At 33.8% G+C, this 25,741-nt stretch overlaps 2 protein-coding genes and 1 long non-coding RNA gene across 3 annotated transcripts; all 3 read left to right on the forward strand.

Moving 5' to 3' along the window:
• Nucleotides 1-1,557: 1,557 nt before the first annotated feature.
• LOC108332624 (protein ACCELERATED CELL DEATH 6) lies at nt 1,558-9,993 on the forward strand. The gene is made up of 3 exons (XM_017567944.1): nt 1,558-2,106; nt 2,433-3,054; nt 9,905-9,993. The coding sequence occupies exons 1-3, from the start codon at nt 1,558-1,560 to the stop codon at nt 9,991-9,993; spliced, it is 1,260 nt and encodes a 419-aa protein (XP_017423433.1).
• Nucleotides 9,994-15,098: 5,105 nt separating this feature from the next.
• Nucleotides 15,099-16,253, forward strand: LOC128194844 (uncharacterized). Its single transcript, XR_008246287.1, has 2 exons — nt 15,099-15,381; nt 15,469-16,253. It is a non-coding gene; the product is annotated as an uncharacterized LOC128194844 (long non-coding RNA).
• A 3,541-nt stretch (nt 16,254-19,794) lies between these two features.
• On the forward strand, nt 19,795-25,143 carry LOC108333595 (protein ACCELERATED CELL DEATH 6). Its single transcript, XM_017569065.2, has 6 exons — nt 19,795-20,584; nt 21,210-21,260; nt 21,346-21,450; nt 22,304-22,845; nt 23,156-23,777; nt 24,053-25,143. Exons 1-6 carry the CDS (start codon nt 19,888-19,890, stop codon nt 24,229-24,231), a joined length of 2,196 nt encoding a protein of 731 aa, XP_017424554.1. The 5' UTR covers nt 19,795-19,887; the 3' UTR covers nt 24,232-25,143.
• Nucleotides 25,144-25,741: the final 598 nt, after the last annotated feature.

Here is a 25,741-nt window from a genome sequence, read left to right on the forward strand (position 1 = left end):
CACTACAGAGGCTGAATATGTAGCAGTAACATAAGCTAGCAAAGAATTGATATGGCTTCAAGGATTGTTGACAGAGTTGGGATTCATCCAGGAAATGACTGTTTTGCACAGTGATAGTCAAAGTGCAATACATCTGGCTAAGAATTCAACTTTTCACTCTAGAACGAAGCATATTGATCTTCGTTATCACTTCATCAGATCTCTGCTTGAGGATGAAATACTAACGTTGAGGAAGATACTGGGAAGTAAGAACCCAGCGGATATGTTGACAAAGGTTGTTACAACAGAAAAATTGAGGCTTTGCAGTACCTCAATTGGCCTTCAAGAATAACTAATGATGAAGGCAATTACACTATGTGGAAATCAAACTCCAAGTGGGAGAATTGTTAGTATTTTGTATAGTTTGATTAAGTTTTTGTAGTGTGTTTTTAGTCCCACATTGCTTAGTATTGTGAGATGGTGTTCTTCACTTTGCTATATAAGAAAGCTTATGTAAGGTTTACAAATGCACCAAAACAAATACTTCTTAGTCTTGTTTATTTCTCTCTTCTCTCTTTATTGCCCTTGTTCCCAACATGTTGAACTTCAATGTTAATGGTCATTGAAATCTCGAACACCGGTGTATCTTTTGTTATCAGAAACCAAATCAGAGAGTCTGGAAATTCTAATGACAAGAGAAAACATGTTGACGATCTTAAAAAGTCTTGGGTTATCAGAAACCGAATCAGAGAGTCTGATGACAAGAGAAAACATGTTGACGATCTTAGAAAGTCTTCGGTTATCAGAAACCGAATCAGAGAGTCTAAAAATTCTAATGGCAAGAGAAAACACGTTGACGATCTTAGAAAGTCTTCGGTTATCAGAAACCGAATCAGCGAGTCTGGATATTCTAATGGCAGAAGAAAACATGTGGACGATCTTACAAAGTCAACGAGCCCCGTCACCATCCATTGAGGCAATCTTAAAAGGTAAATTTTGTTGTATAACTGTACATTTTATATTATCATTCACTAATTTTATATGATCATATTTACATACATTTGTAGTTAGTGTTCATAACGAAAATTTTACACAATTAATCTTAATTAAAAACAAAGAAAATTTTAAAGATTCAATTACAAAAATATTTTACAGAGCTGATACAAAAACTTTCGCAGCTTAATTGAAATTTATTTTCATTTTAAAATAAAATAATTAAACTCATCCATTTTCTAAATTTTGTACTTTCATAAAGTTAACAAATTTAGTGAATGCAATAAGAATATTCACTACAGAATTTTAAAAATAGTGAAAGAAAATAGAAAAACACTTTGTATCCTTTCTAAGTTATGCTATTATTTCTATTCAATATTCAAGTTTTTTTAAATTTAAGAAATTTCCTTTAGGAAACTAGTGATGAATTGAGAATAAATATATAATATAATTGGTTAATTTCTTTTGTCATTCATATTTTGTTTATTTAATATGGTTTTTCTAATATTTCTTCATTTCTCTAAATAATTAATGTATTCGATATTTTTTTTTAAGATTGTGCATATAATTGGTTATTTATGATATATGTCAGATATTCTAGAAACAATAGTAAACAAAAAGGAGGAATGGATTCATGGTAAGGATCACAAACAAAGAAATGCTCTTCACCATGCGGCTTCTATAGGTTACCTACATGGTGTTCAGTTCTTGCTTGAAAGTTGTGATACATGTCATATGGAAAGAGACAAAGATGGATTTTTTCCTCTTCATTTGGCTTCTGCATATGGGCATACTGAAGTGGTAAAGAAATTGCTTGAAATTTGCCCAAATCCCAGAGAAATAGTTAATAACAAAGGTCGAAATATCATTCACATTGCAGCTATAATGGGTCAATTTAATGTGATAAAGTACATCTTGCAAAATGCAAAAGATGAAGTTAAAGATATGATAAATGACAAGGATTATGATGGAAACACTCCCTTGCATCTGGCTGCCTCATATTGTCATCCAAAAGTTGTGCAAGCCTTGACATGGGACACAAGGGTTGATCTACATTGGCTTAACAACAACAGTCAAACAGCTCTCGATGCTTTTGAGCAATTTAAACAAGAAGATAATCCGCCCTTCCCACAGGCAAGTATATATAGAGTATTGTTTTTACTTAAAATTTCAAGATTTAAATATATGCCTTTTTTATTTATAGTGACTGTTATGGGAATATATGTTCGACAAGGTTCTTAATCAATTAAAATTCATCTTGAATGATTAAGGACCTATTTTTGTTTTATTTTCCATTAGCTCTCACATAATGTAGTATGGTGGTATATTTCATCCACATTAATAGTGTAAATTGTGAAAAAAATTGATCATCATCATCATAGCTCTGTTAAGACATTATTGGACTATTTATTTTTTCATTATTGGAATGTTAAATTTGTAACACAAACTTGTATTTGTAGCGGCTAACATGGTGTCTACTAAAATCTGCTGGCGTACAAAATGCTAAAAGAGGGTTACCGACTATCGATATCCCTTTCCCCGAAAGGCCACAACCCAAAAGCACAGAATTTTATAAAGACAGAATCAACACTCTTATGGTGGTTTCAACCCTTATCACTACAGTAGCATTTGCCGCAGGTTTTACTTTGCCTGGTGGAACTAATAGTTCTGCTCCAGAACAAGGCATGGCTATTATTTTACCTCACGTGTGGTTTAAAACATTTATGTTCTGCATCACAGCATCCATGTACGGTGGTATTAGTGTCACTATTATACTCATTTGGGCTCAATTAGGAGATATAACTTTGGCTCTTTTTGCTCTTGATGTGGCAATACCCCTTTTAGGAGTCACTCTTGCAACCTTATCAGTGGCATTCTTGGCTGGTGTCCACCTTGTTATAAGCAATCTCAGTTGGTTGGCCACTACTATTATGATTTTGTGTGTGATCTTCATTCTTCTGCTTTTGTTGCTGTACATTCTTCTCTGGTTGCCCTCAGCATCAAGCAACCTAATAATGCGATGGATTTCTTATTTTCCTTTCAAGATTCTCACATGGTTATTTGAGAAAAATTCAACTGAAGGTAGGTACTTTCCGATACATTATTCAAAATTCTACACCTTTATGGCTTTGTTTTCTTCTTTATTTTTTTTAGATGGAGATTGAACTTTGTTTTCATGTACATCTTATCTTATATACTTATATATATATATATATATATATATATATATATATATATATATATATTACTCATCATTTTTATGTACAAAATCATTTGGCTTTTGGAGATATAAAATCTTTTATGAAAGTTTAATGAACAAGTACGTCATACTAGTACTTCTAAAAGAATTCATATACATATCGGTATATAGAATAAAACTAAACAATAATTGTATCAAAATATTAATAAATATTAAGTCTTGGATGATGAGTATGTACATTTTTACCAATTGAAAAGATTTTTCAGTTGTGTTAGTCCCTATATTCTTATCATTTTAACAAGAATATTGATTGATATCCGAGTTTAATTATTTATTGAATTTAACAGATTAATGAGATTCCTTAATTTGAATTCAAATGGAAGAAATTGCCTATGGCGCGACATTAAAAATTTTACAAGTTTACTACCAATTCTCATAATAAGGTGCCATGAAATTATGTTTGTGTGATGAAACCTTCCCTTATGATTCATTTTTCTGTGAATGATTTCCTTTATGTTTTCAAAGGGAAGGATATTACATTACAGTTATTACAGTTGGAGAACTCTATTCTTGAGAATTTATTCATCACTATTTTGCTTTTATTGAATATGTGTGCTAACTATTTTTCAGATAAGAATATGTGAAAGACCCCTTCTATGATCTGTATGATACTTAGAAAGTGACCCTAGATCAATATCTCAAGCTAGGGGTAAGGAGCTTGGTGCATATCAACATGTTTGAGTTGTTATTTGATAGTATGATATTAGCGGATGTTAAATAAGACACTCCATTGTGGTGTTTTGTCTAAGTTCGTTGATCTCATCTAGTTATGGCTATATGTGTTTGTAAGGCCAACATAATTTGTCGGAAACATGTAATTTCTATAAACTCTTGGCTTGTTTTTGTGAGATCCTATATTGGTTTGGGTGTGTATGCATTTATTTGGGCAATGTGAGAATATATACTTCTTTGAAGGAGTGTTCCTTTATTATGTTTGTTGAGTCTGATTGCTACTAAATCATTATTAGAGAATTTCCAAAAATGGACAACGTAACATGCCTTTGATTTGATAAAAAATTTCAACACTTATTTAAATTAATTAAAATTTGAATTGATGTTTATTTATTTTTTAATATAATAAATTAGATTTGATAAATTTAATTTTCTCATCTACATAAAGTATTTTAATTTTTATTAAATAAAAAATACTTAATAGTTATTAATAATCTTTTTTCAATCATATTCATTTGATGTTATTTTTTTAGTCAAAGTTTATTAAAGAAGTTCAATCAAATTATGACAAAGGATTTTCTTTATAGATATTAGTTGAATTGTTTCCGGTTGATATCCATAACAATGTTTTAGGGTAACATTGATAATAGTTATTTTTACAACGTTGTTGGAGTTTTTTATTTCTTATTATTATTATTAGTTCTTTTCGATTGATAGTAACAACTAAAAAATTCATTCCTCCACAGATAATATCATAAAAAACAATTATAATAAATTTTAATCAAAATAAATCTATGATATCTTGATTTTCATTATTTTGACAATATTAAGGTTAAAATCGACTTGAAAAGAGAATTATATATATATATATATATATATATATATATATATATATATATATATATATATATATATATATATATATATATATATATATATATATATATATATATATAAAACATAATTGATATTATTATGAATCACTTTTTGACAATACACTATGTCACGTCCATTAAATTCACTGCTGAATCACCACTCTACTTCCATTAATGCACATGATACGTGTTCAGTGCCATTAAAGACGCACACGCACTCACTCTGCATGCAACAGCCAGATGTCATTTTTGGAACGTTCCAAAACGTTAATGGAAGACATGTGGCAGCAGAGGAATGGACACACGTCCTGCTTGGGAAGAGAAATTGAATTCTGGAAAACTCTTCCCATTTCTCTGCACACTTCATCTTCTTCCCCAAAATTTCTGAATCTCAAATTCTCCATCTTCTCTCTAAAAACCATTCTCCTTCTCTCTTCTGCAACTCACCATTCTCTGCTCCATTCACGTTTCAGCACCGTGAGAACGATCCCTGCACCGTAAGCTTCATCTGGAACCGAACGGTTTTGGATTCTGAAATGGGTAAGTTTCACGTGCTTCATTGTTCTTCCTTAAGCCACATGCAAGCCTCACTCTGATTTTTGCATGCATCTTCTCTGAACCATTATTGGTTTTCTGTAATTTTAGTTTAAGGAGTTTTGGGCTGAACGTTAAGGGTAGAAGAGTGTACTGGAATCTGGTTTTCCTTTTGAAGAACGAACGCCCAATTCGGGGATATGAGAAGCTGGTACGACTGTCGCGGTCATACAAATTTGATGTGCAATTAAGAATGCAGTATAACTAGGAAGTGACTCCTAGGTCGTCTCTCAAGGACCAATTTTTGTGGTTCAGTGTTAGATTTTAACACGAAAGGGGGGGTTTTGTTGGTGTTTTTGAATGCGAATAAATTAAAACTGGACTGGAATTTAAATAAGACAACTGAATTTAAAAACACTGAAATAAATTTTAACAATGGTAAAAACAAGCGGTAAAAGATGGTAAAAACTGAATGGTAAAAAGTAATGACTGAATTTAACAATGTAGAAAATCATAAACGGTAAAATAAAAAAGACGGTAAAAATAAAAGCACTTGACTGAAAATCAAATTCATCAGGGATTCAACATTTAAATTAAAATTCAACACTTAAATTAAAATGAAAATGATCAAACTGTGAAATGAACTACACGCTTCAGAAATAAAATTCATGCACTGTTTGAAAAATAGAACTGGAAAAGAAGGAAGAGGCAGAAGCCTCTTCCAGGACCGTGAGTTTCTTACACTACACCTAAACTACCTAAAATCTGATATCTCCCTCGTTCTCCTCTCTGCTTGCTTCTTTTATAACCAAAATTTAGACATGCTCATGTATACTCTGCTTTGATTCCAGCCAGGTTTTCCACCCGTTTTCGTTTTTGTCTCCCCTACAGCCCCCACATCTTTCTTTACTCTATATGTGCCAAAACTAAGCAAAAAGGGGTCCTCCATGTCTTGTCCGTGTGCTGCTTTCTTCTTTCAGTGGAAAATATTTTCAACCGTGGCTCCCACTCCAAGATGTTGTCCGTGTGCTTCTTTCTTGACACCACTTGCTTGCTGAATCACCATGCTTCCCACTGCACCTCTTCAGTCGTGTCCTGTGATGCTCTGTACGTGCAAATCACATGTTTACTGGACTACCTTCTACGTGCTTCCAAGTGCAGGCCGTGATGCTGCTATATAACGTGTGGACCTCTATTTGTCTTCTTCTCCATCGTGAAAGTGGCTGCTCCAAATTGCTGGACCGTGAAGACTCCAACGTGGGTGTTGCACCTCTCCAAGCTCAAAGAATGTGTAAGAGCCAAGTCCAAGCTGCTGTCCATCCAACCAACAAAACCGTGCACATGCTGCACCAATTCTTCAAATTGAAAAGCTATTTTTCTGGGGCAGCTTTCTTATGTATTCACGGCTGCTGCTCCTTTGAGGACCGTACCCTCCATTCTCTCCAAGGTGGCTGTCCGTGAAGACTCCTCTCCAGCCGTGAGCTCTGCTTGGTGTGAAGATCGTCTTCTGCTGCATGCCAACTACTGGACTTGGAGATGGCTGGACGGGTGGACAGTGCAGCTGGATTTGGGTTGCTTCTTCTTTGCTTGTAGCTGCTGGAAATGGCTGGATGTTACTCCCAATCTGCTGCTCCCTTACGTGCCAATCTCCAATGCTCTTCAATTTTTATAAGCCATAAACGTTAAAAAAGCGTGAGTGGTGGACCATGTGCTAGCCAAAACCAAAATGGAGAAAACCATTCAGATTTTTCCATGTGGGCCGTGAAATGTGAGCTGCCACTTAAATTAATTGAAGCTCTCCAAATTGATGGCTTCATATTCACGTTCCAGCCAAGAGAGTTTGGTGGTTCCCACCTTTTACTTTGCCAAAATGAATTGTCATGCTATTCTCTTCCAAATCTGAACAAAAACCGTGACTGCAATTGCAATATGGTGGCCCCTTCAATTGATTCCAACTTAGTGATGTTTGGTAAATGTTTTTCTGAATTTTCCAATGGGGCCGTGAGCTTACACATATGGTCCCTCCATTTTGTTTCTCTTTGGAATTTCTTTGCAACTTCTTTTGGCCGTGACTAAGTATGGAATGTGGTCCCTTTTTATTTTCATTTAAATTGATGCTTGCAAGCAAAAACCGTGTGAGAATGTTGTTTCTTGAATATTGTAGCAAGGTCTTTCCACTTTCTCTCTAGATGTGCAAACATGTGGAGACGGTTTGTGCTATTTACACTTCAACAATTTCAGCATTTGCAATTGGAGTTTCACGTAATGAGTTGCCATGTGGTCTCTTTCATCATTTCATTTGTTCAACATGAAAGCTCTAAATCCGTGAGATGTATATGTGTGTTGCAAGCTTTGCTTCTAAAAATTCAATTCCAGCCACCATAATTGTTAAACAACAAGCAAACAATGCAAACACATTAGAACACTCAACAGTAAGCACTGAACTGACATAGGAGAGTAAAATAAATACTGGGAACAGCACAAAACGAATTTGAACAAAGTAAAAACTATACGTGAAAATAGACATCCAGACGAAACTGTGAAAAAAAATTGCATGCAAAACGGATAAGAATTGAACTCAAACGAAGACACACAAGTTGACACAACATTCACGCAGCACTGGTAATCGTTTACAGCACCCCTGTAAACGATTACCCGAGAGGAATTTCAAATTTGTACAGAAAGTCCAACACAGGTACTCAGTCAGGTGAACACAGGTCACCATTGGCAAAAAAACTGACTTTTAGGCACTTTTGCCCCTGTAAACGATTACCCGAGAGGAATTGGGAATTTGTACAGAAAACCTAAATGTCCAAAAATATTTTCCAAAATTTTTCATTCACTCAATAATGTAAATAATTCGTTTCAGATAATTCAAATTAATTAAAATAAGAATTTCTGATCGGATTAGGCTCAATTCAGTAAAATGGGAAAATACTGGACAATTAAGCACAATTCCCTGATTAATTCTAGCACAATAAACTAAATGAAGTGAATAAAATAATGATTCATCAGAAGCTTATTAAATTTAATCCTTGAGTTATGCTGTGTTGCATGAATGATCTGTGATGTTGAAATGTGTTGGATGCATGTTCTGTGAATATTATTGAGTATGAATTATGGTATCAGATTTTACTATATGATTTTGATGATGAGATTTTGCATGAGAAGCATGAGCTACACTATGATCTGATTTAGAAAATGTATGAGAATTTGTACTGAAAAATATGTTACTGTAAGTTGAATTTGAATATGAAAATCCATGATAATGAACGTTCGTTATCGAAACGGTCTTTGACCGTTCGATAGTCTTAGCCAATTCTTTGATGTATTTGAACCCTTTCATTTGGAAAGGATTTCCCTTTGAGGACGAACGCCCTCTTATACATAATTTACGTTTGAGCGTTCGGCCAAACGTAGACCTGATGAGTGTTGTGTGAGGAATTGAGAAGCTTGAAAATCTACCTTTATACACTTAGTCAAATTGTTAAAACACGAACTTTAAGTATCCCATCTTAAGTAAATTCCAAAATTCTATGATTTTGAATCAGCGGATAAGTTTAGACTCAAAAGCGTACGTCCTAAGTGGCGCTCGGTCTGATACCGAACGCTCGTCCTAAAAGTATAAATGATAAATAGCGCTCGGTCCTATACCGAACGCTCGTTCCTTCCGTGATTATCAACGAGCGGTAATAGTGTTCAAAATATTCAAAATATCGTTCGTCCAATAGATCTAGTAACGTTCGTCAAAGACTTCAGTGACGTTCGTCCAAAACTTCATTAAATGCCTATTTTCGCGCTCGGTCATTGACTGGCGGTTTGTCTCCTGAATTAACTCGTGTTCGGTTTATTTATCTAAACAAGTTGTGATGTATCTATCCATTGGATTCGCTCTAGTGTTATTGAACTTAAATTATTCTAAGTATTTTCGGGTCGTACTAGGGTCAGTTCATTTAACTGATTCAAAGGAGTCTTTCTTGGTCTCACTCTTGACGTTCGTCCTCGTTATGAAGGGGAGTGAACGTTCGTCCTTTTATGAAAGTGAAACATAGAATGAAAATGTATTTAAGAGGAAGAATTAAGATGTGCGAACACTATAAGAACTGAAATTGTGATTGTGGTTTTTGAACGAGCGTTCCAGGGAGGAACGACTCTTGAATGGAAATTGAGATTTGTAAGTATGAACGTGGTAAGCTTAGATGGTGGTTCATCCTGATATTCCGTGAGTTCTCGTTCTCAAGTAGAGAGGAGTATGTCATGCGTGGGAATGGCAGGAGGTCTAGTCCATAATTGTAACTTAGACAGAACAGACTAACCTCAGGTGGCTACTGATGAGCATTCCAGTTACCCCACCTGAGTGCACGGACGCCTTAGCTACACAGGATTTATACAGTCCGGACGGTCGGTCTAGTATCAGGATTTGGATGGAATTGATGTATATGTTGTGAATTTACTTGATGGATTTGATAAGTATGAAATATATGTTTGACTTGAATTAAATTCAATAAGCTTACCCTTGCATTTTCCATTGTGTTGTCTGTATGTGTATCCGTCATGTCCTTGCAATGATCATCCGTGTGGATGTGAGCAGAGGGAGATGCTTCTTTGGAGGAAACCCTTGAGGAAGGATTCATTGCTGAAGCAAATCTTGTAGAAGTTGAAGTGAAGGCCGAACAATGAAGCGTTCGGTATTTGGTTAGCGTAGTTAGGATAGCGGGCCGTTGTGAGCGAGCGCCCTTTTAGCTTTATGTAAATTTTAAGACGTTCGGTATTTATTTTTGTGAACCGTTCGTCCTCATTGTTTTGTAAACGCTCGCGGATTCTTATATGTATATATATCAGGCTGTTCGGCCACTTTCGAATTTTCGTTCCCTTTGCTTTAAAACTGTTTTGCCATATTGATATATGTGATTATTCTAAGTATATAGTTGATGACTGTATAATTTTGGGATGTTACACACTACTAAAAGTATTGAGTATTAATGATAATTTGTTTTTCACAAGTTGTAGATATTCTTATAAACTAACTTGAGGATAAATTATTTTTCAAATTAAAGAAAATATTTGAAATGGTAAAATACTTAATTTAAGCGAAACAATGTTAGACACTAAATTAGGTGTAATAAATAGAGTTTAATGACCTTACTTTTTGGTTGTTGTAATAGAAAGTGGCTTTGGTTGTTATAAAATGAAATAGTTTTGGTTGTTGAATATGAAACGAATGTTAAAATAAAAAGTCGTACACTATCATATAAATGTGATTTATTTATAAAATATTTTATATGATTTAGTAGGTAAATCACTTGTTACATGTGAATTTTACATATTAATTACTAATGTCAACAACCGAAATTACTCTATCCCTAATTCCTTAGGTGAAGAGCCTAAATCCTCTATTAACAATAAACTCCATGATCAATTAATAAGAAAACTCGGATTAAGAACAAAGATCTTAAGACAACCAATGTAGTAAGTTCCTTACTAGATTTCATACATCCACTATGCCCCTTTTTTCAGATCTAGATCACAAGATATGTTCCCATACCCCATGAATTCCAAAAATCAAGTCATGAATGTTCCCATTACAAGCAAGCATTAAAGATTGTAAACAAGAAACTAGAAATTAACAGACATATATATATATATATATATATATATATATATATATATATATATATATATTCAAAGTGTTCAACAAATACACAAGAATCCAGTAACTACATCAATTCTTAACAAGATGAATTCGGTTATCCATTTCCATGGAAGAACCTCAAGCTTACAAACATGGATGAAAGAAGAAGGAGACCCAAGGAGGAGAAAAGATGCTTCCACATGCCTCAAGCGGCCTCCATGAGCACCTACAATGAAGTCGTGCCTCCACATCGTCGTCCCTGAGCGACACTCAAAGTTGAAGTGGCTTGGTTTCTTACATATATAGCATACGAGAGGACTTTTCTTTCGCTGATCATTTTTGGAAGTTGATCCAGGGCGTCTACATTTGAACTGTGTGTCCTTCTTTCTTCTCCACATCTAGTTGATCTTCTTGGAGATGAACGATAGTTCATCCTTATCTGATTCTTCCATGGAGTCTTCTTTACCAATTGATTCTTCTGAAGGTTCTTCTACCTTAAGGGCTTTTATGGGAGTCCTTCTGGCTGGTTTCTGAGCTTTCAACCCTATGTTGTTTTCTTTCTTTATGATTCCATCTTGTTGAAGATCATGCTCATGAACTTTTAGGATTCCAACGAGTACCTTTAAGCTCATCCAATCAAGATTCTTTGAGATTCTTAGGATGGTGACTTCTAGTCTCCATTGCTTGGGAAGACTGCAAATAATTTTGTCAATATTATCATAGGTCTTACCTAGCAATCTTAACTCATTTAAGATCGTTTGAAACCGATTGAAGATGGCTTGGATATTGTCGTTATCCAGCATGGAAAATAACTCGTACACCCAAGTTAGTACGCTCAGCTTATTTCTTTTAACTTCACTTGAGCCTTCATATGTGATAACTAAGGTGTTCTACATTTCTTTTTCTTCCTTGAACCATGTACTTTCTTGTATTCTTCCTCAATTAAAGCATACATTAACAAATTTATGGCTTTAGAGTTATGAAGGTACCTGTGCTTTTGGTCATCAAACCATGAACTTCCTTGCATGAGTTCTCCCTTATTATCAAAAGGCATATAGTTACCATTCTCAACCATATCCCACATGTCGATGTGGAAATATTCAAAGAATGCAACTAGTCTTTGTGAGACCACAAATAAATAAATCATAAAAAGAATAATAAAAACAAACAAATGTATTCATCTAAACTTAGAATCCAATTAAGAAATTACAGTAGAATCAATCCAAAGCCTTAACACTACATCTAATGTGGAAATAAGATTAAAATATAAGAAGAGAGGGTGAAAAATTTTAAAAGAGATAAAGGACAAAATTTGAACCCCCAAAGGGTTCCCCAAGCTCCTCTAATGTGTTTCCCTCAATCTACTTATATAGAAATTAGACTGGGCTTTCTTTTGGACTTTTATGTTATTATAATCACCTTCTTGATAATGTAGCACTAGTGCAAAAACCGCGTATAATGTCACACGTTCAACATCTAACCACTAAATAGCCAACGTTAAAACGAATGGTGACATTTTTGTAAATAAATGCAATTATTAGATGACGTTTAGAACTATAATTCGACGTCAATTTGTTATATTGGGTATATTTTACAAAAATACTTGGCACGAAGGTGAAAATGTATTTACGTATGACGTCGAATTCCCTAGAATTAGACATCAAAAGGATATAAAACGTCGAAGGCCTCAGCGTTAGACGTTAAAAGGTTAGTGAATTCAATAAAAAATTTGAGCGGGAGATTGAAAATTCATTCACTTTATCTTAGCGCGTGATACCCTCTTCTCTGCTTAAACTTTTCTGAAACGAAGTTTGACGATCATCACATGTAATCTTTCTTTCATTTGTTACAAATGCATGTTAATTAACTACTTTAGGTATGATTTTTGTTTGTTTTGACCATTTTCGTGTTCTTGTCCTTCATAGGCTCATTCTATTTCCTCTCTCACTGGTGGCAACACTTTATTTCGACGAATCTACCTTTTGAATGTTAGTTTTCATTTTCGTTTTAAAGAACTTATTTGTTGAACTTGTTTGTTCTTTGTTATTATTGTTTGTTGTTCATACTACACTACACGTTCATAGTTCGTGCTTTATAAAATACCAAAAACTAAAATTTATTGTTTTTCTACTTTTTATGTCTCGAAGAGTTTTAAAAAAGGATCACAATTAATTAAAAAAAATGATTAACGTCGAATATTGACAAAATTCGACGAAGCCTTCGAACAAAATGTCCTTAAAATGTTCCCACGAGCTCGTGTGTGAGCCCATGGTGGTAATGTTCATCCTAGTTAGCCATTGCATAATGTATTCCTTTAAAGCTAATGTAGCTAATTTACACACAAAGAATTATCTACACTATACAAATCAAAAGCTTGTTCTAGTTTAGCTAGCTAATTTGAAAAAAAATAGAAGGATCTTCTTCTCCTTTAAAAGGCGACAAGTTTAACTTTGGCAATTAAAGGCATTGGTCAAAAGCTCTATCTTCTTAATGCTTTTTGAAACGGCCATGACCATGAGGATTAGACTTGTGATCTTGGTGTCCATATGTTTGCTTTCCTTTCATCTTAAGCTCATTGTCCATCCTCCTATTAAGAGAGTCAAGTTCATATTGAATTTGTTGAAGTGCATTTGCCAAGTCCAATTTGCTAGATGCACTTCCATGATAACTATCTCCATTAGAGGAGGATTGCCTTGAACTTATAGGCATGTGATACGGCTGTCGCGGCCGATCAAATTTGATGTGCAATTAAGAATGCAGTACAGTGCTAGGAATTGACTCCTAGGTCGTCTCTCAGGGACCAAATATGATTGAGTTTCTTGTCAACACGTAATGAGGGGGTTTTGAAAATTGTTTTGGTTGCGGATGAAATTTAAAAGCGTTGAAATAAAATTAAAACAGTAAAACGAAATAAAAAAAAAACGAAATTGCTACAGTGAAAATGAAAATACAGTAACGTAAAACAGTAAAAATAAATCTGGACCAAAAAATTAAATACAGAAAACGAAAATACAGTAAATAATAAATACAGAAAACAGTAGAAACAGAAAATAAATTACAACAGTAAATAATTACAGCAAAACAGTAAATACAGAAACAGAAAAACTGCAGTACAGAAAACTACAGTACAGAAAACGAAAATACAGAAAATGAAAATACAGTAAAACAGTAAATACAGAAAATAGTAAAATTCAAATATGAAAACAGAATTAAAATTACAGCAGCAAAATACAACAAACAAAAATACAGAAAATCATTTCAACATATGATATAAAATATTTTAAGACAAGAAATAAAATTAAAATGTGTCTACCATTAACCATGAACCATTCTACTAGAAGAAAATAATTTAAATGAATGCCTTTAAAGCTTGAAATGAAAGACGTTACACTCCTCCTAGATTGGCTTAATTTTCCACTTGAAATACAATTAAAGAAGACCTTTAAAACTAACAAAACAAGGACGTGCAGCAGCTATAAATTGGCATATGTTTCCATGTGAAATGAATTAAAATAAGGCCTTGGAACTAATACATAAAAACGTGGCAGCAGCACTTGAATTGGTTAAATCCACCTATTTACCAAGAGCAATTGAAAGCTATTAAAGTGAAAGCAATTAACGTGCAACCAGTACTCCATTATAGTCATGTCCAATTCCAATTAGAATAAGAAATGCAAGAAAGGGGCCGTGGGCCACTTCTTCTCAATCACATGAAAGAAAGCACTTGGTTTAAGAATTCTGAAAAGTTGCTTCCATTCACGTAAATTCCTTCTCCAAAAGATGCTCTTTGAAAGCTTTTGTCTTCTTCTCCAAAGCACTCTTCACACGGCTCCACTCTCCTTACTTTCCATCTAAAATCAATCACTACTTCTTATAATAATAACAATAACAATCCTATTCTAACAAACCAAACTCGGTGCTGCATAAATGATTCACGTTTCCCTTCATTTTAATCAAAACAAAACAAGATGGAAAGGTGCAAAGGGGCTGCTCCATGGACTCAACACTACACGGCATTATATAAAAGAAAGGCAAAGATAACATAGCATTTGGAAAATGAAAACAAGTAGGACCCTACTACTTTTCTTCAAAGCTAAATAAAATTGTATATGCTGGCTGAATTCATATCCACATCACCATGCAAACAATTACTTGGCCATGTTCAAATGAATAAAAAGATGCAAGACCGTGGACACTTGCACTTTTTCTGCAGAATTTAATGCACACACCCTTTCTATAAGCTAATGACCGTCCACTTTGCTGCATCCATTCCAGCTGCACTCTCCTTTCCTCCTTCTTCAACTACGTTCCCTTCTCATCAAAAATCACTTCTCCCCTTTGTAACAAATCCTTCTCTTCCTCTCTACTCTTTAGCAAGCAAATAAGTGTGTGTGGTTTACTCTTCCATACAGCAGAAACAAATCAGCATCTACAAGGTTTCACTGGCCTCTCCTCTTCTCTTTACCGTGAACTCCCATCTCATATTAAACAACTTTCTTTTTGTGGTTTTTTATATTGAATAGGTGACGGCAGTTCCTTTCTACTCTACTATGAAAGCAAAACAAATGAACATGATATTTGGTTCTACACAAAGCCATGAATCATCTTTTCAAAGGTTACAAGATGCTAAGAGATTGTATGAAAATGCAGAAAACCAAATGGAAGATGCAATTACAATTCAAGAAAGAAAATAAACATAAGCTATTCATTCATCATGAACATGTTTCCAGTTCTCAAGGAAAATCATTCAAAGTACAAAGAAGCAAAGCAAAGTAAAGGAAACAAACTAGCTGCCTCTTGGTCTTGTGTCTTCTTCCAGTAGTGTTTCAAGAATCAAATACAGTTTTGCTTCCCTCTTCTAGCTCTCTGGACGTATCATCTCACACCAGCACCTTCTCTTCCTTCATCAAGCCATGATCTCTGTAATACTCTTGCTATACTCCACGGGAAAAGAGAAAAGATAGGATGCCCCCAAATTGCCGAGAGGAAGGAGGTTTTAAGAGACCCCAAAAATCAGCATGTGTGTTGTCTCTTTGTGCCATAGAGTAGCGGCTGATCCACCACCTAGTAGTTAGCCTTTTTCATTTTTCTTCAATCAATCCCCTGTGCTTGGATTTAGCTCTCCAATTGGTGTTTCACGGGATGACTTTGTTCTTGGATTTAGCTCATTCTACCTTTTCTCAATTGTATGTTGAATTTTCCAAAGGTGGTATGTGTATGGCCGAGACTTTCAAGTATGGTCACTTCCCTCATTTAATTTGTAATGTGAATTGTATACATAAGACAATGCTATTCTTTTCCAAAACAATTCATAAAACAGTGGGCTGCACATGGAACTTGGTGGTCTCTTCTCTTTCATTCCAACTTAGGCTAAATGTTTTGCAAAATTCTTCATTTGAATCCAAAGAGTTGTCGTGAGGTGTAATGATGCCAAGCCTATTTTGCTTTTACAAACTCAAGAAAAATATTTCATTATACGGATCAATACACAGATTAATTCAATGCAGTACGGCTTCGACTAGATAACACAGTGTGTAAATAAATATTGTTCCTAATGTTCTAAAATATTTACATAATTTTCCCTGCACTCACTAATGTAAATAATTATTCTCAGATAATTCAAATTAAGTAAAATAAGAATTTCTGATCAAATTAAGCACAATCAGTAAAAACGGGAAAATACTGGACAATTAAGCACAACTCCCTGATTAATTTTAGTACAGTAAACTAAGTGAAGTGAAGAAAATAATGACTCATCAGCATGTTTCTAACACAAAACAGTAGCAAAAACTCACAATAAAAGGGGTTAGAACAACAACAAAATCACTCCAAAATAGCAGCTCACTTATAGGTTGAAGGCTTACGATTTTGTGTAAAAGAAAGGAAAGATCACTTAAAATCACTTGCAAGCTTCACTCAAGATAGAAATATGTCTCAAAGTCAGAATTTAGATCACTTAATCAATGAAAAATACAAGTGAAAGAATGTACAATCAACCTCAACAAATACAAGGGCACAAGCCAAGAGACATAGACTTCAAGAAGCAAAAAAAAAAAAATCAAGTGAAAACCACTAGACAAATGATGTAAAAGGAACCTAGTAAAACAAGAAAAATTGACAGAAAAATGGCGGCAAACTAGAAGACTACAAGATACAAAACAACAAGGAAAATAAAGGAATCAAAACAAAGGCACATCTAAATATACTACAACAAAAGAATACACACAAACAAGGCAATCACACCAAAAGTCCTCTATGCATACATGAAGAGAAAGATCTAAAATTGAGTGGAAATAATTTAACATGCTTCAAACTAATATATTATGTAAACTGATGATAATAGAGGCTCAAATTAAGATGTTAAAATACACACCCAAAACTGGAAGAGTGCCTTAGCCACATTCAAAATAGTAAGCACAAAACATATTGATGCATTGTTGATTGTTTTCAAACTGCTACAACCATATGTTTCAACCAAGCACTCAAGATTTGAGTTTGTGTGTTTGAACAACACTGATTTTATGTTTGTTTGAGAGCTCTACTAGTGTAGAACACATAAGCAAAGCATACACACTTAAATCCTAGTTTGATCCATCTCAATTCATCATATAAGAGTAATGATGCAAAGGACTCTAGCAAGTGCAATTCAAGATAAAATTGCTAGAAAACCCCTAAAGAGGAATCACATATGACTCAAATCAAAAGTTAAACAGTCAATAAGGACTTCAAATAGACCATCCAAGACAAGAAATAATAGTTGGAAAGGAAAATAAAAAGAATTTAGAAGCCTACTTATTGAAGACTTCCAAGAGGTACTTGTTGTTTGTGTTCGAAGGATTTGTTTATACCATATGGACGAAAACTTTTGGACCACTTCTAGGAACTTAATTGGAGTCTTTACATCATTCTTGAGGTATTCTTGATGTTGAATAACATCCAGAAGCAAAACTCTATCTAGCAAACACACAAAACAGTAAACAAATATGACAAACGGATTAGGAATGACCCAAACTGCAAGCAAACTATGGAGTATTGAATGAATTATCACCAAATGAACATAGTAAATGATAAAATTAAAGTGAAATAAAGACTGGGTATTGGTCCTAACATGTAAACAAAACTATACAAAAGATTTCACTCAAATTCGAGTTGAAATGCGCAAGTTATGACATAAACATTGCTGGACTACAATCAACGTGCGTTGGAGATTGCGCTGAGCGCCGACGAAAAAAAAACAAAGGTTTTTTTCTATCTAACATGCATTCCTAAATTAATCAAACCTAAGGCTCTAATACCACATGATATAGAACAACATGCCCAGATAGAAATAAGCCTAAGAACTAAACGAGAACAATTAAGAATTGGAATTAAAAGGCTAAAAATGTAAGAGAGAAAGGAAAAAAACCTTATGAATTGGAAGAAATACCACTTGAAAGGATCCAAGATAAATTTCAAGGATGATCGACGCTTATTCTTCACAAGATAAGACCCGAAATTGGACTAAGAGACAAAATTCTATCTAACATGCATTCCTAAATTGATCAAACCTAAGGCTTTGATACCACATGATATGGAACAACATGCCTAGATGAAAATAAGCCTAAGAACTAAATGAGAACAATTAATAAATGGAATTAAAAGACTAAAAATGTAAGAGAGAAAGGAGAAAAACCTTATGAGTTGTAAGGCATGCCACTTGAAAGGATCCAAGATAAATGTCATGGATGATCGACACTTGTTCTTCACAAGATAAGACCCAAAGTTGGACTAAGAGACAAAATTCTATCTCAAAGAAGTAATGCAATTGAATACAAAACACTCTTTATATTCAAATTTGAAGGTGTATGTGCAAAGGAGACCTTAGGTTGCTTATATAGCACTAGGAGATTAAGTAGGTGGAGAAAACTAAAGAATGTGAGACTTTGAGACCTTCAAGTCTAGACAACAGCTCTCAAGGTTGTTTTAAGTCCCACATCTCTTAATTCTACAAGTTCTTAAGGGTACTTAATCTACCTAACTAGTCTAAAGATCAAAACTAAAACTATACATGAGCGAACTTGCATTACAAGCAACTATAAGGAGAATAAACTTATTTATTCTTCTTTCTTTTAAGTCCAAATCATGTTGAGGAGGCACGAATGGAGGAATGCCATGACCAGGACGCAAACAAGAGCCTTTGACAATGGCGCCAAAGACGACGCTCTGCGACGATGGTCACCAGAATGCGAATGTCATAAAAAAATTATCGGTAATTTAAAATATTACTTAGGTCTTTACACAATAATTCTTTTATCATATATATGTTTTTAATAATATATATACTTAATTAGATCACTTGATTAATAAAATATAATAATCATAATATATTTAATGAATTCTTATATATATATATATATATATATATATATATATATATATATATATATATATATATATATTCTTTTCTTAGTGAGAAAAAAAGAGAAAAAAGAGAGTAGATAGTAGGTGTTTTAAGAGATGCCGAGTGAGAAAGAAAGTATTTTTCTATGTAATCTTTTGTTTTAGAAGTTTCTTTGAGAAATAATTCAGTTTTGGGTAATGCTCCACCTTTTCTCTTTTTACTTTTTATTTTATCGGCTTCTCTCTAATTTGTTTACCTTCTTTTTGAAGACTTCTAACAACTTCTCTGAAGATGGTTCTACAAGTTTTGTTAGTACATGTTACTTTGCGTCTAAAAGCTTCGTAAGGGAGGGCAAGCATCTAGTTCAGGGATATGAAATACTTGAAGGTGAAGTTGAGAATTTTGTGTTATTGTATATGTTGTGATTTATTTATTCGAATTATTCTTTAACACGTAAGGGTAGGTTGATGTGTCTGTGCAGTTTTGTATTTTTAGATAAAAAGTTGGTGGAAGCAGAGCAGAAAGGGCAGGAACAGATTTCATATTGTTACAGAAAAGGAGCATGATGAAATTTCTAAGGTGTGGAGGGAAGACAGGTATGAATAATGATGACGTGGAAAATAGCTACAAAGTAGAAGAACAACCTTCAAGGAATGTGATAGAAAGCTCAGAAGAACGACGCAGTGATGAAGCTAAAGCACATGGTTGGTGGTTGTTGCCAAAGAAAACATACGATTTGATAAAAGAGAACAAGCCTGAATCCGATTGGAGCGAAATAGACGACGACACTGTAAAGCAAGAGAGGCCCAGAAGAAACACGGTGCTGCATATAGCAGCTCTCTACGGAAATGATAAGTGTGTGGAGAAAATAGTTGAAATTGGTCCAGAGCTTTTGAAAGCAAGAAATAGTAATGAGGATACACCACTGCATGTTGCTGCAAGAGCTGGCAAGATCTCTACTCTTGAGATTTTGTTGGTTGCACTTCTCCGTGATTTAGATCCAAATTCGGAAGAAGCCAAAGCGACAATCCTTGTAGCCAACTTCCAAGGAAATACTTTCTTTCATGAGGCTTTATTGAATGGTCACAAAAATGTTATTAACATTCTAGATTCTTCACCAGGCTTCAAGCAATTGGCTGAGGATACTGCGTTTACTCGTAGAAACCGTAGTGGCAAATCAGTTTTGCACTTAGCAATCGAGAAAGGCTACCGAGACATTGTTGATGATTTATTGACCAGAGTAATTCCTCGTTACCAAGGTATAAAAGTTCCTACACACTTTAATTTCCACCTATTATTTTTTTCTTTAATTTCACAATCATTTGGTCGGAGAACCAACGATGATTATTGAATAATTAATTGCTAATTATTAATAAGTTAGGCCTTTTCAATTTTTCCAATTAATATTTTATTTTATAATTAAGTTTTTCGATAAATACTTCTCAGATTATGTCCAACCTCTTCTCTTTCCATTCTATTAATACACAAATGTTTTTAATGCATCTCCAAAAATTGTTCGAGTGAGTTTTCTTAAAAAAAAATTGAAATGTGAATTTCAATACATACAATTTATTTAAAACCTAAAGAAAACTTTCATAAATTAAAAAATTATTACGTAGTTAAGTAATTATAAATCTTTATATTTTATAAGTACTTTTTTAATTTTAAACAATTTATATACAAATAATTTACATTAAAATAATATTTTAATTCGTAAATATCTGATTCTGAGAGAACTAAAGATCTTAATTCTGCATCTCAAACATATTTTGTCTGCATATTACAGTTTTATATGATAATCATTATAGTATGTCCCCGATAACATTTTTATTAGAAGAAAATCATCTAAACTTATATTTATTTTCCTCTCTCTGTCATTCCCAGCCACCACTGAACATGAAAGATACTTCCCTTGCCGCATGCGTAACAAAGGAGGTAACATTTCAATGAACTTCAACTGTGTCTGTTGAACTTTTATGGTCATTGAAATCGCGAACACCTGTGTATCTTTTGTTATCAGAACTTATGTCAGCGACTCTGGATATGCAAATGGCAAAAGAAAACTTGTGGACGATCTTACAAAGTCAACGAGACCCGTCACCACCCATTGAGGCAATCTTAAAAGGTAAATTTTGTTGTATAACTGTATATTTTATATTATCATTCACTAATAAATGTATTCATGATCCTTAAACGATATACTTTTGATTGAGAATAAGGAGTTCAAAAAATATCCTTAAAAAGTGAGAATATTCACGATCATATTTGCATACATTTGTAGTTAGTTTTATAAAACGAAAATTTAACACAATTAATACTTCATTAAAAAATAAAGACAATTTTAAAGATTCAATTAGAAAAATGTTTTACACAACTTATACAAAACTTATCCCAGCTTAATTATTAAATTGATCCATTTTCAAAATTTTGTACTTTTAAAACATGTGGCGGTGGTATGGAAACTCCCGCAAAATAGTTCTGAAATTCCTATAACTACTGGCGATTTTGAAAATTTTCAACAAATAGCTAGAAATTCCTGTAATTAGTAACGGTTAAACAAAAATTGCTAATAATTATTTACTTTTTTCAACTATGTTTTTTTCTGACGTAAACACAAAAAATATATTTATTAGAGATTAAAACTGCGTAAAAAATAACTTCTAATAAAATTTGACATCTTTGTAATGTTAACAAATTTAATGAATGTAATAAGAATATTTACTATAAAATTTTAATACTAGTCAAAGAAAATAGACAAACACTTTGTATTATATATAGAGGTTATCCTATTATCTCTATTCAATATTCAAGTTTTCTTAAATTTCAGAAATTAATGTAATTGGTTAATTTGTTTTGTCATTCATATTTGTTTATTTGATATTGATTTTCTATTATTTCTTCATTTCTCTAAATAATTCATTTATTCGATATTTTTGTCAAGATTGTGCTTATAATTAGTTATTCATGATATATGTCAGATATTCTAGAAAAAATAGTAAACAAAAAGAAAGAATGGATTCATGGTAAGGATCACAAAAAAAGAAATGCTGTTCACCATGCGGCTTCTATAGGTTACCTAGATGGTGTTCAATTCTTACTTGAAAGTTGTGATACATGTCATATGGAAAGAGACAAAGATGGTTTTTTTCCTCTTCATTTGGCCTCTGCATATGGGCATACTGAAGTGGTAAAGAAATTGCTAGAACTTTGTCCAAATCCCAGAGAAATAGTTGATGAGAAAGGTCGAAATATCATTCACATTGCAGCTATAAAGGGTCAATTTAATGTGATAAGGTACATCTTGCAAGATGCAAAAGATGAAGTTAAAGATATGATAAATGACAAGGATTATGATGGAAACACTCCCTTGCATTGGGCTGCCTCATATTGTCATCCAAAAGTTGTGCAAGCCTTGACATGGGACACAAGGATTGATCTCCATTGCCTTAACAACAACCACCAAACAGCTCTCGATGCTTTTAAGAAATTTAAACAAGAAGATAATCCGACCTTCCCACAGGCAAGTATATATAGAGTATTGCGTTTACTTAAAATTTCAAGATTTAAATATGCCTTTTTAGTTTATGGTGACTGCTATGGTAGTATATGTTCGATAGGGTTCTTAATCGATCAAAATTCATCTTGAATGATTATGTTCAGGGAACTACTTTTGTTTTATTTTTCATTAGCTCTCACATAATATAGTAAGGTGGTATATTTCATCCACATTAATTGTCTAAATTGTCAAAAAAAAAATTGATCATCATCATCATAGCTCTCCTAAGACATTATTGGAATGTTCAATTTGTAACACGAACTTGTATTTGTAGCGGTTAACATGGTGTCAACTAAAATCTGCTGGCGTACAAAATGCTAAAAGATGGTTACAGAATATCGAGATCCCTTCCCCCTACAAGCCAAAACCCAAAAGCACAGAATTTTATAAAGACAGAATCAACACTCTTATGGTGGTTTCAACCCTTATTACTACAGTAGCATTTGCCGCAGGTTTTACTTTGCCTGGTGGAACTAATAGTTCTACTCCAAGACAAGGCATGGCTATTATGTTACATCACGTGTGGTTTAAATCATTTATTTTCTGCATCACAGTATCCATGTACGGTGGTATTAGTGTCATTATTATACTCATTTGGGCTCAATTAGGAGATATAACTTTGGCTATTTTTGCACTTGAGGTGGCAGCACCCGTTTTAGGAGTCACTCTTGCAACCTTATCAGTGGCATTCTTGGCTGGTGTCCACCTTGCTATAAGCAATCTCAGTTGGTTGGCCACTACTATTATGATTTTGAGTGTGATCTTCATTCTTTTACTTTTGTTGCTGTACATTCTTCTCTGTTTGCCCTCAGCATCAAGCAACCGAATAATGCGATGGATTTCTTATTTCCCTTTCAAGATTCTCACATGGTTATTTGAGAAAAGTTCAACTGAAGGTAGGTACTTTCCGATACATTATTCAAAATGCTACATCTTTATGGCTTTGTTTTCTTCTTTATCTTTTTTGAGATGGAGATTGAACTTTGTTTTCATGTACATCTTATCTTATATAGTTGTATGATATTACTCATCACTTTTATGTACAAAATCATTTGGCTTTATGAGATATAAAATCTTTTATGAAAGTTTAATAACCAAGTACGCCATACTAGTACTTCTAAAAGAATGCAACGACTACTTACTTGTTGTCTCTATTGTTGAATTGGTGAAGGCATAGTTACATTACATGATATTGATACTGATATTAAAGAACTGGAGGAACATGAATATGGAGGAAAGCAAACAGAAGAAACAGAAGAACTTGAATATGGAGGAAAGCAAACAGAAGAAACTGAAGAAACAGAAGAAGTTGATGAAGGGGAGAATGAGAAGGATGATAATGATTGTTAAAGTTATACTGCGGTTGCAGCAGCAGTTACAACAATTTACTTCTTCAATTAATTTCTGTTTTATTTTTAAAAAAAGATGTTTGACTGTTTCAAATATCTTAGTCAGTTTCAGATTTTGTAGTAAGTTGTTAAACATGGAATTGTGTCCCATGTATTCCTACTTTTATGCTTTGTGCAGTTTGAATCTTTGCTGTATTTAAAGTGTTTATCAATTCAATAAAAGTTGTAGCTTTTATTCAGAAAATCTCCAACAAATTGGTATCAGAACTCTCTTCTTGAGGGACCTGTGGGAAATCATTTTTAATCTCTATGGCTTCAGAAACCCCATACACGGCACTGGCACCACCCGTTTTTTACGGTAAAGGCTATCATGTCTGGGCAGCAAGGATGGAGGCTCATCTTGAGGCAAATGATCTTTGGGAAGCTGTGGAAGAGGAGTATGAAGTTCTTCCATTACCTACAAACCCAACAGTGGCACAGATAAAAACTCACAAGGAGAGAAAATCAAGAAAATCAAAGGCACGAGCTTCATTATTTGTTGCCGTCTCTCCTGAAATCTTTCTCAGAATTATGACGATAAAATCAGCTTTTGAAGTCTGGAATTTCTTAAAAAAGGAGTATGAAGGCGATGAAAGGATTAAAGGAATGAAAATTCTAAATCTTATTAGAGAGTTTGAATTCCAGAAGATGGATGAATCTGAAACAGTGAAGGAGTACTTTGATAAATTACTCAAAATCGCAAACAAAGTAAGATTACTTGGTTCTGAATTTTCTGATTCCAGATTAGTACAAAAAATTCTTGTGACTATTCCTGAAAGGTTTGAAGCTACCATTACTTCCCTGGAAAACTCCAGAAATCTGTCAAATATTACTTTGGCAGAATTGTTGAATGCGTTGCAGGCACAAGAACAAAGAAGGCTTATGAGGTCTGAAGGATCTATTGAAGGAGCACTAGCTGCAAAGGCTAGCTCGAGTTATGGGCGAAAAGAAAAAAAATTTGAAAGTTACAGGGACAACCCTGATTTTTCTCCTTGTAAACATTGTGGAAGAAAAAATCATCCATCTTCAAAGTGCTGGAGAAAACCTGACCAGCAATGTGAAAAATGCCATGAAAATGGGACATCATCAAAGAATTTGCAGAAGCAACAATCAGCAAAATATAGTCACACAAGAGAATGTCCAACAAAAGAATGTTGCCCAAGTTGCTGATGAAGAAGAAGAGCAACTTTTTGTGGCCACTTGCCTTGCCATTCCCAATTCAAGTGAGAAGTGGCTAATTGATAGTGGTTGCACTAATCATATGACATTTGATCGTGATCTCTTTAAGAAATTGGATACTTCTGTGATTTCCAGAGTAAAGATTGGAAATGGAGAATATATTGAAGTCAAAGGAAAAGGCACAGTAGCAATTGAAAGTGTTTCAGGTACAAAACTTATCAAAGATGTGTTATTTGTACCTGATAGTGGCATATTTTGCTATGAATTCAGTATTGAATTAGAGAAAATATCAA

The sequence above is a fragment of the Vigna angularis genome, chromosome 11 (assembly GCF_016808095.1).
Source record: "Vigna angularis cultivar LongXiaoDou No.4 chromosome 11, ASM1680809v1, whole genome shotgun sequence".
Classification (NCBI taxonomy): domain Eukaryota; kingdom Viridiplantae; phylum Streptophyta; class Magnoliopsida; order Fabales; family Fabaceae; genus Vigna; species Vigna angularis.

Coding starts and splice junctions, on each gene's coding strand:
- LOC108332624 (XM_017567944.1), top strand. CDS start 1,558: ATGTCAGATATTCTAGAAACAATAGTAAACAAAAAGGAGGAATGGATT. Junction 2,107..2,432: donor ATAATCCGCCCTTCCCACAG/GCAAGTATATAT, acceptor TTGTATTTGTAG/CGGCTAACATGGTGTCTACT. Junction 3,055..9,904: donor TGAGAAAAATTCAACTGAAG/GTAGGTACTTTC, acceptor GGATGTGAGCAG/AGGGAGATGCTTCTTTGGAG.
- LOC108333595 (XM_017569065.2), top strand. CDS start 19,888: ATGATGAAATTTCTAAGGTGTGGAGGGAAGACAGGTATGAATAATGAT. Junction 21,451..22,303: donor CATTGAGGCAATCTTAAAAG/GTAAATTTTGTT, acceptor GATATATGTCAG/ATATTCTAGAAAAAATAGTA. Junction 23,778..24,052: donor TGAGAAAAGTTCAACTGAAG/GTAGGTACTTTC, acceptor GAATTGGTGAAG/GCATAGTTACATTACATGAT.